The following is a 15053-nucleotide window of genomic DNA, read 5'->3' as shown; positions in this document are numbered from 1 at the left end:
TAACATATCAACAGTGAGGCATTGTAGTGTGTGATTTATGATTAGTAATTGGGCTACAGCTTCTGTGTGAGTGAATATAGCTGGTGTAAATCTGGGTTTCTTAACCTCATCTGATCCTGTTTTTGTGCCCATACAAGAGCCTGGAGGGAATCTAAGTTTGTTAACTCGGAAGGTGTGATGTAATTCCATAATAATAACAATGCATTTCCATTTATCTTTTATTTAGTACAGTGACCTTGAGCAGGATCCTGACTCCAACGCTGAGAAACTTTTTGCTGTGTAATGCCCACATGATGATCTCCATGTCACCGCTGTATGTGTCAAGAATTTCTGAAAGCGGGAAATTAAATGTAGCTAATATCCTTAAATGTTTTATTCATTCGTTTCATTGTGCCATATATTGGCACCAAGCGCTCAATAACTCACTGCGCCTGAGAAGCTCTGAAGCCATCTTGGGAGAGAGGATGATCGTTTAGGGAATATCTACAATGAACTTAAGGGCTTGAGGGATGATAGAGAGACCTCTTTTCTTTCTACACTAAAATATGTTTGAGGTGTTTAAAGTGTCTTTCTCGTTCAATGCCGTTTTCACACTCGCCTACAAACAAGCAAGTTTTAATTCTGTTGTGGAGGCAGGCTAAAACAGTGCATGTAATGTTTTGTTGATTATATTATTTGCAACAGTTCACTGTATTTTCTCTGAGCTTTCAGTAAAAGGTGAAGTGTGGGAAGAGCTGGCTTGATGAATGCACGGTATGGAATGCAAGTTTGAATAGTAAAAGTATTTAAACTGTAAAATGAACCAAGTTAGATAGCTAGGCTTTAGCAGATTATGTTTCCTGACAAATGTTATCCCGTTGAAGGCGATTTTAAATTCTGAATGGAAACTGAATGATAATGCGAGGCGTTCACGATTATATAACAACAGAAATGGAGATGCAGAAAAGCCAAGATTGCTGGGATGTGTGTCTGCATGGCACTTTGCTGCTGCCTGGTTTTGTTTACGTGCAATTAAATTAGCCATGCCCCCGAGGGTGCCTGCTTGGCAGAGGGAGAGCGGTAAATGACAGATGACCCATGCCTTATTAGCACTGCTGCTTTGGGTTTTTCTTTTCTTTTTCATTTAAACACAGCAAAATGTTTGATTTTTATCCAGTTTTTAATTCCGTGGTGCACGTTATCTGGAAGCAGTGTCATTTTTTCTGAGCAGAGTCCATATGAACATAAACACCTGTAAGGTAGCCAAGATTAAACTCATCTAACATTATAAACAGCTTTAAACTATTCAGGGGTGGTCAGTAAAAAACAGTGTGCAGCCAGCTAAATATTCAGCCAGGACAGCTCACCTCAGTTTAACCTCCCCTCCTTCACAGAGGCCTCTCTGGTCACTGGATTATTGTGTGTGAGTTCAGCTGCAGGTCTCTGTCAAGGACACACAAACCTGAAGTGCAAGTATTCTGAGTTAAGGATTATGACTTACCTGGAGGCTAATATCAGTGGGTGAATTGTGGTGTGAAAACTGTATGAAATTTAACATTGTATAAAATATGTATGAAGAGGGCCAAGAACAGTGTACATGCATACACAGAGTGTGCTTGCATTGTGTTCTCCAGATCTCACATTTTAAAATGCAGGGGGGGAAAAAATCCTTCAGCATTCCCCCCACAATCCTTCCTTTGACTCCCAAATTTTCAATCTACTTATCCAACTGGGGAATATGACTGAGTGCACTCATTTTACATTTTGCAGAGTGCAAAATCACTATCACTTTGGGCTCAGCAGTTCCTGTCCCAGGAGCTGTGGAGCCAGAAAGAATGATCCAGAGAGAGAGCGGGAGCGGATAAGTCAGCATTTCTAAAGCACGGAAAGAGACAGTAGCAGCTGTTAGCAACACAATCAAACTATGCATAAGAATCTTTTATTTAATGAGTAATACCCTTGGACTGTGCAGATGAGCATACACAAAAGGGACTTCCTGCTTGCTTGGGCTTTTCAGGCAAATTGTCAAAATGCGGCGTGCCTAAAAGAGATTAGAGGCAGAGGAGCAAATATTGAATATTCCAGAACAAATGAGACACTGTTTAGAAAAACAGGCTTGTTTCACAGCGAGAAATATATGACAGCCTCATTGAGAATACGCACACGATCGTGTTTGTTTGAGCATGCGGATTGGAGGCAATTTGTCTAGATGATAACTATTTCCAGTGAAATGTCGCAGGATGTATTGCATGTCTTATCTTATTGTGCCTCTTGAACTTATCTTCTGTGACCAAAATCATTTAAGCCAGAACAAGTTAATGCAGCGCAATGCAAGTAGCCGGAGTGGAGCTTGTTATCGTTTTGTCGCTTGTAAGAGAGCCTCAGAGCAGATTAACAAAAAACAAAAAAACAAAAAAAAAACATACAGACATTATCTAGTTGGTAGTAGAGCCATTGATCAAAGTGGTACACAGCCCTGTCCGCTCATAGCAGCCAAACTGCTTGCATGCCTTCATAATGATGCAGGATGTGTGTGTGTATGTATGTATGTGTGTGTGTGTGTGTGTGTGTGTGTGTGTGTGTGTGTGTGTGTGTGTGTGTGTGTTTGTGTGTGTGTCTGGAGTGAAACCTATGTAAACAGGGAGGGTTACACTAAAGCATAGCTCTGGGGTTTTAAATAAATACTGGCTGGGCTTGAGAGCAGCAGACAGCCTGAACACACACACACACACACACACACACACACACACACACACACACACACACACACACACACACACACACACACATAGCCATTGTCTCCACTGCTGAGAGTGCTAGCCAGCCACCATAGTTGATGATAAAGCAGGCAGCAAAAGCCCTCACTAACAGTGCCACAGTGCTTATAAGCCATATCTGCTCTCAGCCATCTGGTGTGTTTGTAATATGAAGTGTTACTCGCCACTTGTCATCCAGTGGCTCCACTTGTAAAGTTAGAAATAGCTACTGGAGCTACTTGAGGATACAAAGAATTTGGCAATAGTTTGGTCAGGCTCGGCTCCAGGTGGCAATAAAGTAGTTTGAGGCCTGTTATGGATACGAATCTGTGGGTCACAAAGCAAGAAGAGGGCCCATGTATTGTTTGGATGAGAGCTATGTTCCTCGTTCTGGAGTGTGACAGCAAGATTTAAAGAAGCTCTGATGCATTCAAATGACACATACTGACGATGCCAGATACTGAGCATGCCCGGATTATTCCATCATGAAGAACATCCACATGGGTCACTGCAACCTGTAAATCGGTCAGTTTGTTTCTCTTAAAATGTCACTGTGCCATTCCTCCCAGGAACACACCTGCATGCAGAGAGTCTTCATCATTCATCAAATGATGAAAATAGACTCGTAGGCCTCTTGTATTGCTGTTTTGTTTCATCCCTTCAGCAACTTAGGAGTTTCTTTTTCATTTTGAGTCCATGAGCTCTGTATTGTGAAAGAAGTTTGGGGAAACTGGGTGAGATGTGGGGGTGTGTAGCTGGTAATCTTTAAATGAGGAGTGGGGGATTTAAACGTTTGTGCACCTTATGCATCACATCTACCTGTAAACAGCATGAAAAAGTAATCAAATAGTGTAGGGAATTAAAGTAATTTATGTCCACCGATCTGCAACTCTAAACACACACACCTCTGATGGAAATAATGGGTTTTATTGATGGGTTTCATGCTAAGCTTTGGTAAACAGATTTTCAGCACTTCTATTCAAAATCTGTCTGCAGAGGATAATTCTCTTTTAGTCTGAGCAGAAAAAATCCAGCCAGATCGGTGTGTTCCAGTTTGTTTTAGGTTTCAAAACAGCAGCTGCTCTGTTATATATTTGATGCTTGTTTGCAGTCTCCCTGATTTCAACCCAAACCCGAGCAGCATGAAGTCATGAAAACCACGTCAGTCTGGATACCTTAAGGGCCCCCTGCTCAGATTTGGCCCCTGGGTAACCCACATCACCCAGGATGGTAAGATCATGAGAACGAATGCTTTCTCCAGACAGACCACAGGTCAAGTTGGCAGCTCTCTTCTTTAAGACAGGCTCTGCATTCCAGTCAGCACAGCTGTCCCATGAGGCTCAGCAGCCGCGTTTGATTGGCGTATTTGGAGAGGATGATAAGGGATTCTCGGACTCCAGGGGATAATGTGGGATTCTTTGTCTCAGGGATCAAATCAGAGCTGTGCTGCGAGGAAAGCATCGCTCCTCTCTCTAGAGGCGACTGGATGCAAATTCCTCTGAAATCTGCATTTTCTTTGATTATGAACGTTTACATCTAAAACACATAGATCCTCCTCTGAAATTTGCACAAAAGGTTTGCATGACATTTTAAATCAAATCTCCCTTTTTCTGCATGCTTTGGCCAAACACACAGATGCAGGCTACTACTGATGTTTAAATCCCAAATACTTTCAGCCAAATTTGACTGATACTGAACTGAATGCAGAAGTGCTGTAGATGAGTGTACAGGTGGATTAAAACCAAAGCGATCATCGCGATTGTGCAAAGCAGCTGCACTTCAGAAAGCCCTGACCTGCTATAAGCAACGGATCCTGAAGGTGTGTGTGTGTGTGTGTGTGTGTGTGTGTGTGTGTGTGTGTGTGTGTGTGTGTGTGCGTGTGTGTGGCTGCCCACAGTGGTGTGCTGCAGTCCGCTTCCCCGCCGCTGTTGAGTAAACTACATGGACATTAGCGGGCGCAGCGGCACCACCAACGAGCCAGAGTGGATTAAAACAGCGTGCAGTGTGGAGAGCCACTCGACAAACGACCGTGTAACCGATTGCGGAACCCCGGTGTGTAACAACAAGTCCGTTCCAGCAGTTTGCAGCCGCGGACCAGCCGAGCAGAGGCTCTTGGTGAACTCAGCGGTGCCGTGCATTGTGTGTCAGGCAGGGAGAGCTCGGCGGGAATGGCTTCATCTCCGTGCGGCAACAGTAACTTTGATTCCGGTCTGGAAATCAAAACGCGCTCGGTGGAGCAGACCCTTATTCCTTTAGTATCGCAGGTGAGTACCCCGCAAACGCAAAACAAGTTGTTATGTTGCTATTTCCCAACCTACTGTACTTTAAAAACCCACTTTGGCTTCACAGCAGCAGCCGCGTTCGGACACATGAGGCTAACTTTGTGTTTACCTGTTTGCTCACGGATGCTACATGTTTTCTTCTCGTGTTGTGTTTAAAGTCTGTCTCAAAGCGTGGGGAATTTACTAGAAGTTGTTACAGTGTAATTACTGCCATTGTTGGTATCAATAAATAGTGTATTACAGCCCACCAAGCCGACTCGCTACACGCCGCTCACGGCAGAGAGATTAGCAAAACTTTTAACATGTAAGACAGAGTCTGAACACACACAGATTTAGTTGTTGTTAGGCAGAAGTTACAGAATTACATAACGGGCTACAGTGTTCTCTAAATGGAGACGTAATCATGGGAGCAATGAAACAAATAGCCCGCCATCTAAAAAAAACAATGAAATATTTGTGATATTAATCTCATGTTTTGCTGGAGGTCACATGAACTCTCCTCATTGCTCAATAGGGCATTAAAGTTTTTCCCAGAAGTTGCGTGCTCCCGTCTGCCAGTCTGAGCTGCACTGTGACTCCCACTTCTCTAATTGGGCCACTTTGAGGCACGTGTTTTGTTTTTCAATAAACACAAGTGGATGAAAGACCCACTTAAGGCCACTGCGCTCTTTCAGCATCTCCTCTCCTGCACTCTGGAAACAGTAGTCCCAGCTGTGAAGGCATGGAGTTTAGGGGTTTACTGTATTAGTGCAACAAAGCAGGCTGTTCATTTTCCACTGGAGGAACAGCGGCAGATGGTTCATTTTTGCGTGACTGTTTCTCCACTGTTGTTTCCAGCGTGTCACTTAGGACGGGAGGTGGGTTGCATCTCATGAACAGGGGCATCCCGGCCAGTCTTATGAATGCTGACATCCTCTTGCCGTGCAGGAGGTCGAAGAGCCACAGACCTGTAAATGTTCTGTTGTTTCCACTGAGAGACAGTGGAAGAGAAGGGCCTCTCACTGGACAATAACATGATGGAAGGTCCCTGACTCCTCCCCCCCCCTCGTGCACGCTGAAAGCCTGCTTCCTCCCTCTCATTGCACTGGCTCATTTGAAAGATATGAGGCCATCCTGTGCTAAATGGACATGGGGGTAGTTATCAGAAAAGGACATCTGTTCGGGGACGTGCTTTCTGCGTAGGCTGTTCGTTCTGTGGTCATTTTAATCTTCAGTAGCTTATAAGTGCACCGAAAAAAGAAAGTTTAGGATGAATCAAATCCAGGTCAGGTTATACCTGCAGCTACTGTGAGAATACTTATAGTAAGCACTGCTGTAACATTGTGCAAAAGCATACAGTAAATCTGCTGTACTCTGCGTTATCTTAATAATATTTACGCTGCAGCAAACTTATGGTGCACCCCTGCCCTCTGAGGAAGGCTGGCCGAGCTCCAGTCTATAGCACAGAAGAATGTGCCGTATGCTGTAACAGTATTCAGCATATTACAGTCCACGGCTGAATAGTGGGCCTCAAGGACAATCTTTCCTAACTTTTTTTTTTTTTTTTTTCTTGCTCAGTGTGTGAGGCATGTCCCCATAGCAACAGAGCTCTGCAATGCTGAAAGAATCAACATTTCCAAGGACTGTCATCTTCATATGTTATGTTTTGTTGTTGTTGTCGTCGTCAGAAGGACGGTCGGTGCTGACCGGTACATTAGTTTCACCCGCTGTGAGCACTTTTCATCCAGTGCGGCGACGTGCACACAAACCGCTCGCTCTGTGCACGTTGCAAATATGCACAAAACGTGTTGCTAGAGCTGAAACTGTTTGCTTTGCAATTATGACAAATGAGTTATCGTTTTAGTCATGCAAAGTCGACCAAAAATTCTGTGTTTTTTGTGGGTCCGGCTTCTCAAATGTGAATATTTGCTGGTTTTCTTTGTCTTCTGTGTTATTAAACTGAGTATCTCTCAGTCGGTCAAATCATTTGAAGATGTTGCCATGAGCTGTGAGAAGTTTTAATGGGCATTTCTTTTTCAATTTTCTGAATTTCTGGATTTTACATGATAATAATACACATTGGGTTATTGTATAGAAGTAGGTGCGGTAACCTACTGTCTAATAAGAAATAGGAATATAACAGGAAAATGAAGGGACTTCATGCTACTATTCATCATTCATTTGCATTCACAGAGCAACTTAAGCCCTATCACTCGGCTGTCCGAGGCATGTGCACAGAATCAGAACCACAAAGGAAATCTGTCTAACTTGTGCATATGCCAGTGGTCTTTAGAAAGACTGATGTTCTGTGGCACTCTGATTAACGCCTGAATGTGGGTAAGATAACTCATTTAAGGGCTTTATGTGAAGGTTCCTCTGAGAATCAGTATTGCCTTACATGAGTTCTAATTGAATTATTGTAGTCAGTGTAAATGCACTGACTGTGTGGGCTGTGTTGTGCAGCTTTTCCTCTAATGGAGCTTTGTACGCATGTTTCGTGTGTGTGTGTGTGCATGTGTGTGTATGCATGCTCATGTGTTGTCGGGGTCATTAGATAACCATCAAGGAGGAAATGAAAAAGCAGTGTCAGTGAGAAAAGCTGGGGTTTGATAAGGTATTATGTTGTGCTCTATCCCCTTCTTTTATCAGTATGTATCTCCCCTCCTCTACTCTCCCCCCCCACCCCCCCCACCCCCTCCTCTCCCCTCCCATCCTCTCCTCTCCTCTCCTCTCGCTATGACGTTGATATCCTCAGGCCTCTGTTATCAGCTTCACTCCCACCAGGGTGTAATTATAGGCCTGGGAGTCTCCCGGCCTTGCAGTACGTACATACACACACACACGCGTGCGCACACACACACACATACACCAGACACACGCACACTGTCCCACCCACCACTTCTCTTTTCATGCTTGTATATTCACCTGTCTCATTTAGCCCTTGCGTGCGCACTACTCAGAGTTTTTGCAATTTAGATTACGTCTGAATGAGACGAGTCCTGTTTGCGTAAACGTGGCCACCTGGATGCTTTCTAATTGCGCCCCCCCATCATTTTGACCATTCACTTCACCCTGTGTGAAAAGGAAGGGGCTCTTACTTGATTTAACACGAGCGCTCTCCTCAGCTAGGAATTCACTAATGTGCTGCACTCCACCTTTGCTGCTACAGCCATCTCCATACCAATGGACTTGCTTTGTGAGGGGCATGGTGAGGGTAATGAATTGCTCTGGTGGTGGTCAAAAATGTAATGGGCATCACACAGAGCGAGGGGAAACTCAGAGAATGTGTCTGCTGTTGTCCTACCTGTGATGTGCTCCGTAGCCAGCTGGAAGGCAATTAGCGATAATCTGGCTGCTTTTTCCTTGAGATCCGACTCCTGTTTTGAAGTGGTGATTAGTGAAATAACAGTTCTGTTCCTGGGTTTTTTTTTTTTTTTATAATTGAGGTGTGTTCCTAGTAAAAACACACCAGCCCCGTCTGGGGGCGGACATGGTGGTCCTCAGGCTGACGAGTTGTGAGGCTGTTGTTCTGAGGTAAAGACGTGTGGGAACGACTAAGGGCCAGCGAGTAATATCTGAGACTTTGATCAGATCGGTGAACATTTTTACCACTTGTGACACCCTGGCCTTGTGATTGCAGAGCTACGCTGGCTCCATCATTTTTCTGCAGGGCTAAGCCAGGAGTTTCTTAAAAGATTTTCTGCTATAATTGGGCCTGAAAAATCCATTCTCTGTCCAAGTTTGTTAGCGTCGACTTTGTCATGCTTCCAGGGGTTCTGTGGTGCTTGCAGTTTTGTCTTGTGATGTGCCAAAAAAAGGACCGTGGGTGAAAAAGCTTTTCCGTGTTCGTTTTGCGCACAAACCTGGATTGATATATCACCCAAACAAAAGCTCAGTGGCAGGTTTTGACGGTGTGATTTGCTCAGAGTGTTAGCATTTTGTCACATAAATTCCACATTAAACAAAACGCTGACCAAAAAAAAAAAAAAAAAAAGCGCCCCATAAACACACTCCTCATTTAACGGCCCTGTAAGCGCGACCATCAGTCAGATTTTCAGCCCTCTTTCTGGAAATCTTGGAAATGGAGTTTTATTGAGGTAAGGGGAACTATTTCCATCTTAGCGTCCCTGGCCCTGTGGTGGGGTGACATGACAAACGTCCAGCTAGTGAAGTTGTTTCTTATACCCAGACAGAGAGGCATTGCTGTTGCCACGAGCCCTAACAGATCTGCTTCCTCCAGCCGTATGATGATAATGAAGACAAATGCGTCCCTGGCATGAAGGTGAAACCACATGAGGATTACAGTGCGCCACAAGCATGCATGCGCGTGCATACACACTCACAGACCGACACGTACTAACCTCCTGGGAATGAGACAAAATACACCTTTTTGTGTGTGTATTAGTGTGTGTTTGTGGAAGAAGGGTGGGGGATTCCAGTGTGGTCTGTGTGTCTGTGTATCTGCACTCTTTGGTATGTGTGATTGTTTGCTCACGGACGACAGAAACCAAATGAATCTGTGGTTGCTGGGTGTTTGGGGTTTCATGTGTCGTCGCCTGCGTTTTTTGAGTCACTTTATCAGCCTTCTTAAAGGCCTCGATCCAAAGCAGCAAAGTGTCTGATAACGCATTTTCAGCACACGCCACCATTTTTTCTTGTTTTGCCATCATCAGTGGAAGATTTTGAAGAGTGGCCGGCGCATACGCTAACTCTCACGCTCATTCATTTGTCCATAGTTATCATTCCTCTCCTTCAATTTGAGACTGGCAGAGCGTGTGGTTTAGTGTTTTGTTTCAACGGATCCCCTCCGGTTTAAACATCAAATATATGAATCACAGTGAAGCCTGACTCACGTTATTGTTGTGTAAATGAGGATCTGAGGCGAGCTCCTGCTCAGTGGTAGGTAGTATACACAGGCAGTCAACACGCCTGTGTCATCAAATTGAAATGAGATGTAATTCCACTCAGCTCCCCCTGTTTTCCATTAACGTGGTTGCATTAGTCAGCTAACTCTGTCAGTTTGGAGAATTCAGATTCTCTCTTGATGATTGTTTTTTAAACTTCCCACCCTCACTCTCTCCTGTATCTCTCTATGACACACACACACACAAGTGTAAACACACATGTGCAAGGCTTGCATGGCCAGTGCCTCCCCCTTGTCCCCCCTCGTTCACTTCTCACCATTGCTGTCAGGGGAGTCATTACAGGTCTCTGTTCCCTTTAAGTGCCGATAAAAGGGTCCGTGTCAGCGGTCGATCCATCGACCTCTCCCTGGCTAATATACTTCCAGATGAGAAAGTTGTGTATCGTTGTGAGTGCGTTTTCGTTTAGGTGTGTGAGTGATCGCACGTGTCCCCGAAGGGACCGGTCACCCCAGCAGCAGAGTTAACTTAACGGTGAAAAAAGCTATCTCACCCTCTGCCGTTTAAGCTATCTGAAGGCTGTGGCTAATGGCGATAACCGCTTTTAATTGTCTCAAGGAAAGCCTCTGCCTCCCACCAAGATGTATTGCTGTGGCTGGGAGCTTGATAAAGTATTGATTAGCCATCCTTCCCATTATCAGACAGCCGCAAAGTGACATTACCTGCGCTCACATCGCTCTAAGACTTCAGTGTCAACTGAAAGTGGAAAGCAATTTCAGGGACCAGTTGTCTATAAAGTTGGGTCCTCCAGTGGCTTTTGGTCACGCAGATAGTTTGGATTCATTTGTCCACGTTTTGAGGTGTCTGACGCTGAGATTTTTGGAAATAGTCCCTAAGAAAACTGTTGAAAACGAGTTCTTATAAAGACCATGCAGGATATTATCTGTAATAATATGTAGATACTGAATTTTTGCTGGCCAATTACCAGCCTGTATTTACAGCATATGATCATTTCTGTTTATGGTCATTAGATAGACGTGTCATGTGAGGGTGAGCATGCAGGAAGAGATCTCTATCAGCGCGGATGTGGTGCCTAATGTAGCGTGGTGTTTTACGTTGTCTGGCCTCACTGGAAGCACCCTGCGGATTGAAACAGATGCATAAACACACGCCCAGAAGCACAGACAAGGACATGCTTATTGACATGAATTACTGTGCGGTTGCACAGAGGCCATCTGTGAACTCTAAGGGAAACAGCACATCGGCTTCTCTGCCAGTTCTTCTGTAGTTGCAAGCCGGTAAAATTTCAACATCAACGCGTCATTTTAAAGAAGGCACCCAGTTTGATAAGATAGCAGGAACACTGTTGCCCGGCCTCCACCTCGCAGCACTGAAAACAGGCAGAGATATAAGGACAGACAGAAACACGAGGTGTCACCGTACATGCTGTCAGGACAGAGGAGACTGAAGTGTGTGAAAGGACAGCCCACTTACTGTAATCTTGTACCATGTATCCTCCCACTCGTCTTGTCATGTATTGCCAGAGATATCACGCAGCGTATCTATATTGTCTGCTGCCTGGACAACCACAGGCAAACAGATCAGTAGTTGGCAGGCAGCTGTTTATATCCCATTGTCTTTGTGGTGGCGGTTTCTTGGCTCGGCGGAGTGATAATTCCAGTCTTCTGCACATGACATTGACTAGGACAGTTGTTGTCAATGTGGGGGGTATGGGCCTTGCTGGGAAGCTGTGCAAATGCTGGGGAAGGTAGGAAAACTTGTGAGGTTGTCTTATAAAGATGAATAAAATGTTGCACAAAATTGCAAAAATGTGTCATCTTAGTACAACAGGAAAAAAGTTCATTAATGGATTTTGTCGCCTCGATTTTTAGTCCTACTTTGATTTACATACTTTGATGCCGAAGAAAACTTAAAAATGCGATGATTCTCAGGCAAGTTCTGCACTAATAAGCAGTGTTTTGTCTTTTTTTCCATGATTTCATTTTGATGCAAATCTGGCTCTAAGGGTTTTAGCACCTTTAAGTACAGTACTTGCCTTTTCCCTCACGCTGCACACCTCACGTCTCTGTAAACCTCTGCCCTGTGAGGAAGGCCAATCCCGTACTTCACGATTTAGTTTCATGATCCTATGAGGATAGGTAGCTAACGTGGGGATAAACTGCCGGATTAGGCCCTCTGAAAAAGAAACTTTGCTGTTCGTCAATACTGTTGTCTGCTTTGAATGTTACATAAACTCTTGAAGCGTAATTGTCTAATGATTCATTCCTTTTAAGGCCATACAACACAGAAATATCTGACGCACATCCCAGAGCTCTCGTAGTCATCGTGTTTGTTCTCCTCTCCCTCTCCAGCAGCAACATCGCTGACTGTACCGCAGAGGAATCCTTCAGTCTGGCTTGTATGTGTTAATTGCTTTCTTCGAGCGTCTTTGAACTTCTCCCCTCTCGATAATGAGTTCTTTTAAAGAGATGAGGTTTGACATGACAGAACAAAGAGAGTGTGAAGGACATGGAGAACACAGAATACCAAACGTTTCCTTGTCTTTGCTCATTCTGAATAGGCAGAAATCTCAAATATTTAAAGTATGCCATGTCACTCCAACCTTCTTCCCATGGTAGAATATAAATATAAATATATGAAAGTGTTTTTTCTATATTACTTTTATTGCAAATGCTGGCTGATGTTTAATTAGCAGTTATCTGATAAATTGCTCTGTAAAATGCGTCAGAAAGTGTCACTTTTGACCTTGTGCCGCAGTATCGCTCTCAGTGTGAGGCCATAAAACCCAGCAGAGTAGAACGTGAAGTCTAGTAAGACTGAGCGCACGGCGAAATCCTTCATTTTACGATGTGAGCTCAGGGTGTTGGTTTGAGGAGGAAGCATCAGTATGTAAGAAGCTATTGCACCGTGTTTGTATGCCTTCCACCCTTCCTCCATTGCTCTGCCCAATTTCCTGATTTTGTTTTCCTGTCACACACCTTACTCTCTTGCTCTTTCGCTCTCTGCCTTCAGCCTTGTGCTCAGTGTCTCCCCGTCTCTTTCCACTTAGCCCCCTTTTTTCTCACTTTTAATCTCAATCTCTCCAGAGAGTCCGGCGTCCCCGCGTAACCTCATTAATTTCGCTGCCTGCTGAAAACCTAGCCGGTGGCTACAGGTGGCGCGCAGAGCTGAAAAGTTCAGCCTCACCGTTCCTCATAGGATCTCGTACCTTTTTTTTTTTTTCTTTCTGTGCTGTAAACTGAGACCTAATCCTCAAGCCTGCACCTATTCTGAAGAACAGTAACGGGAACAGCGTGTAACCAGCTCGGCCAGATTTGACCGTCCCTTTTCTTTGACATAGAACGCTTGAGAGCGATCGGGATGAAGCTATTCTCACCAGCTTTTGTCACACATCTTCAGGGGAAATGTTTTAGGAAGCCAGCGCAGTGTTGAAAGCACAATTGCGGGCAGATAGCATCTTGAACGCTGTGAAGAAAACACAGAGGTGCTCGGCTGTTGCTGAACAAACGGGGGTTTCTTCTCAAATACGGAGCGATATTTAAAGCGGCCAGATTTTCACAGGCCTCTTTGAAGTTGCCGTTTCAAGTGGCAGCTTCCAGCATGGACGCGCTGGATCTTAACAGGTCAGCGACTGTGAGGAAAAGACGTCCCCCTCAGATCGTCCCATTATATAAACCTGATTGCTTGTAGAGATTATTTGCGTCACATTTTACGGTTTGAATGCTGATGAGGCAGAAATACGTAGAGAAGGGCAGACTCAGCTGATGTGTCCAACCTTAGTGATGCTCGTCCTTCATCGACACCCTGAAAGTACCTGATACCCATCAGTATGGTGAGGGAGTTCTCATCTTGTCACTGTTTCTGGGTGACTGGAGCCGGTGGGTGACAGCTGGGGGCCAGCCAGCCGGTAAAACACAGCGCAGTGTGGGTGGACCCACACACACACACACACTCAGAGTGCCAACCCCTATAAATAAGTTAAAGTCACTCACCTTCTATAAATAATGTTCCGCTTGTTCTGGACATTCAAGCGTGTCTGTTATCTGAAGGGCTGAAAGGAGCTTTTTGAGCTGCTGATGATATGAAACCTTTACTTGTGTTTGAATATGAGGGTTACTGATAGGAGTATTTATTATGGGTGGGGCTTTATTTTCCTGTTTACATTGGATCTCTGCTCCTGACTCTGGCTTAAATAAATGGTTTTTTGCGGTTTGAGTAAGCCTTACTGGAACTTCAAATATGTAATAACAATAATGTAGTGAAAACATGTTCCCTAAGCCCCCCATGAATGTGTGTGAGAGAGTCATTGTGTCACAACACAGGCCATTATGCAGCCTGAAGCTGGGGGGGGCTGCATTCCTTCACTTGGCTCACATTTCATGCTCCTGCAATGTGCATCGTGTGAGTGCTGTCTGAAATTGTGTCTTTATAGGAGCATCACGGCTCGGGTCAAAAGTCAAAGTCTCTAAGGATGAGACCTTTACGCTCTCCATACTGGCTGGTATGCATGAGTTAGTGCCTCTCCCACCCCCAAGGGCCTGAACTTGGCCTCGCTTCATTCGCTCACCACTTTCATCAGCGAATCCTCTTGCTCAGGCGCTATCCCTCTGCATCGAGCGTTTTGATGTTTGGCTCGACGCGCTTCATTGATTTATTAATGTAGTCGTTCACTTTTTCAAGTCCCTTTCTTCTCAAATGTCAAACCTTCAAGGCCGTGTTCTCAGAAACGCCCCTTTTTTCTCCCTCTAGGTGAGGGTTTGTGTGGCTCTGGGGATAGTTTGCAGTCGTGTTGATTTTCCTCCACACCTGATATCTTATCTTCACACACCTGCCTTTCATCTGTAGACAAGAAAAAATTACAGTCCCTCAAAAAGTGGGAGGGAAAAAATCTTTTTATTTGATTTGCGCCTCAACAGGCGAAACAAGCCCATTGTTCTTTGTCACTTTGCGTCTTCATGTAAGGACAACAAGCCTTATTATTTTAGAAACGAGCCAGTGCCTTTGTGTCAGGTGTGCTGGGTCAGTGTGGTCAAAGCAGCCGTTCTCCTTCTGCAGAACATGCTATCGCTGTGGGAGGCTGTCACACAGCCTGGTTAAGCCCCTTTCACACACTGTTCACTGCACACTATTATTTGTCCATTAGTTGTAATTACCCATCATGATGACTGATGGAA

The 15053-nt window shown here is 44.6% G+C and overlaps 1 protein-coding gene across 2 annotated transcripts in view; it reads left to right on the top strand.

Moving 5' to 3' along the window:
* The first annotated feature begins 4641 nt into the window (after positions 1 to 4641).
* The window catches only part of ctnnal1 (catenin (cadherin-associated protein), alpha-like 1), a 45655-nt gene continuing 35243 nt past the window's right edge, over positions 4642 to 15053 (top strand). For both annotated transcript variants that reach the window (XM_076755102.1, XM_076755101.1), the window contains exon 1: positions 4642 to 4999. In XM_076755102.1, the coding sequence (XP_076611217.1) occupies positions 4904 to 4999 (96 nt within the window). In that variant the 5' untranslated portion in view covers positions 4642 to 4903. The remainder of the gene's footprint in view (positions 5000 to 15053) is intronic.

Source organism: Chaetodon auriga, chromosome 17 (genome assembly GCF_051107435.1).
Source record: "Chaetodon auriga isolate fChaAug3 chromosome 17, fChaAug3.hap1, whole genome shotgun sequence".
In the NCBI taxonomy this organism is placed as follows: Eukaryota; Metazoa; Chordata; class Actinopteri; order Chaetodontiformes; family Chaetodontidae; genus Chaetodon; species Chaetodon auriga.
This window is presented reverse-complemented; position numbering and strand designations above follow the sequence as displayed.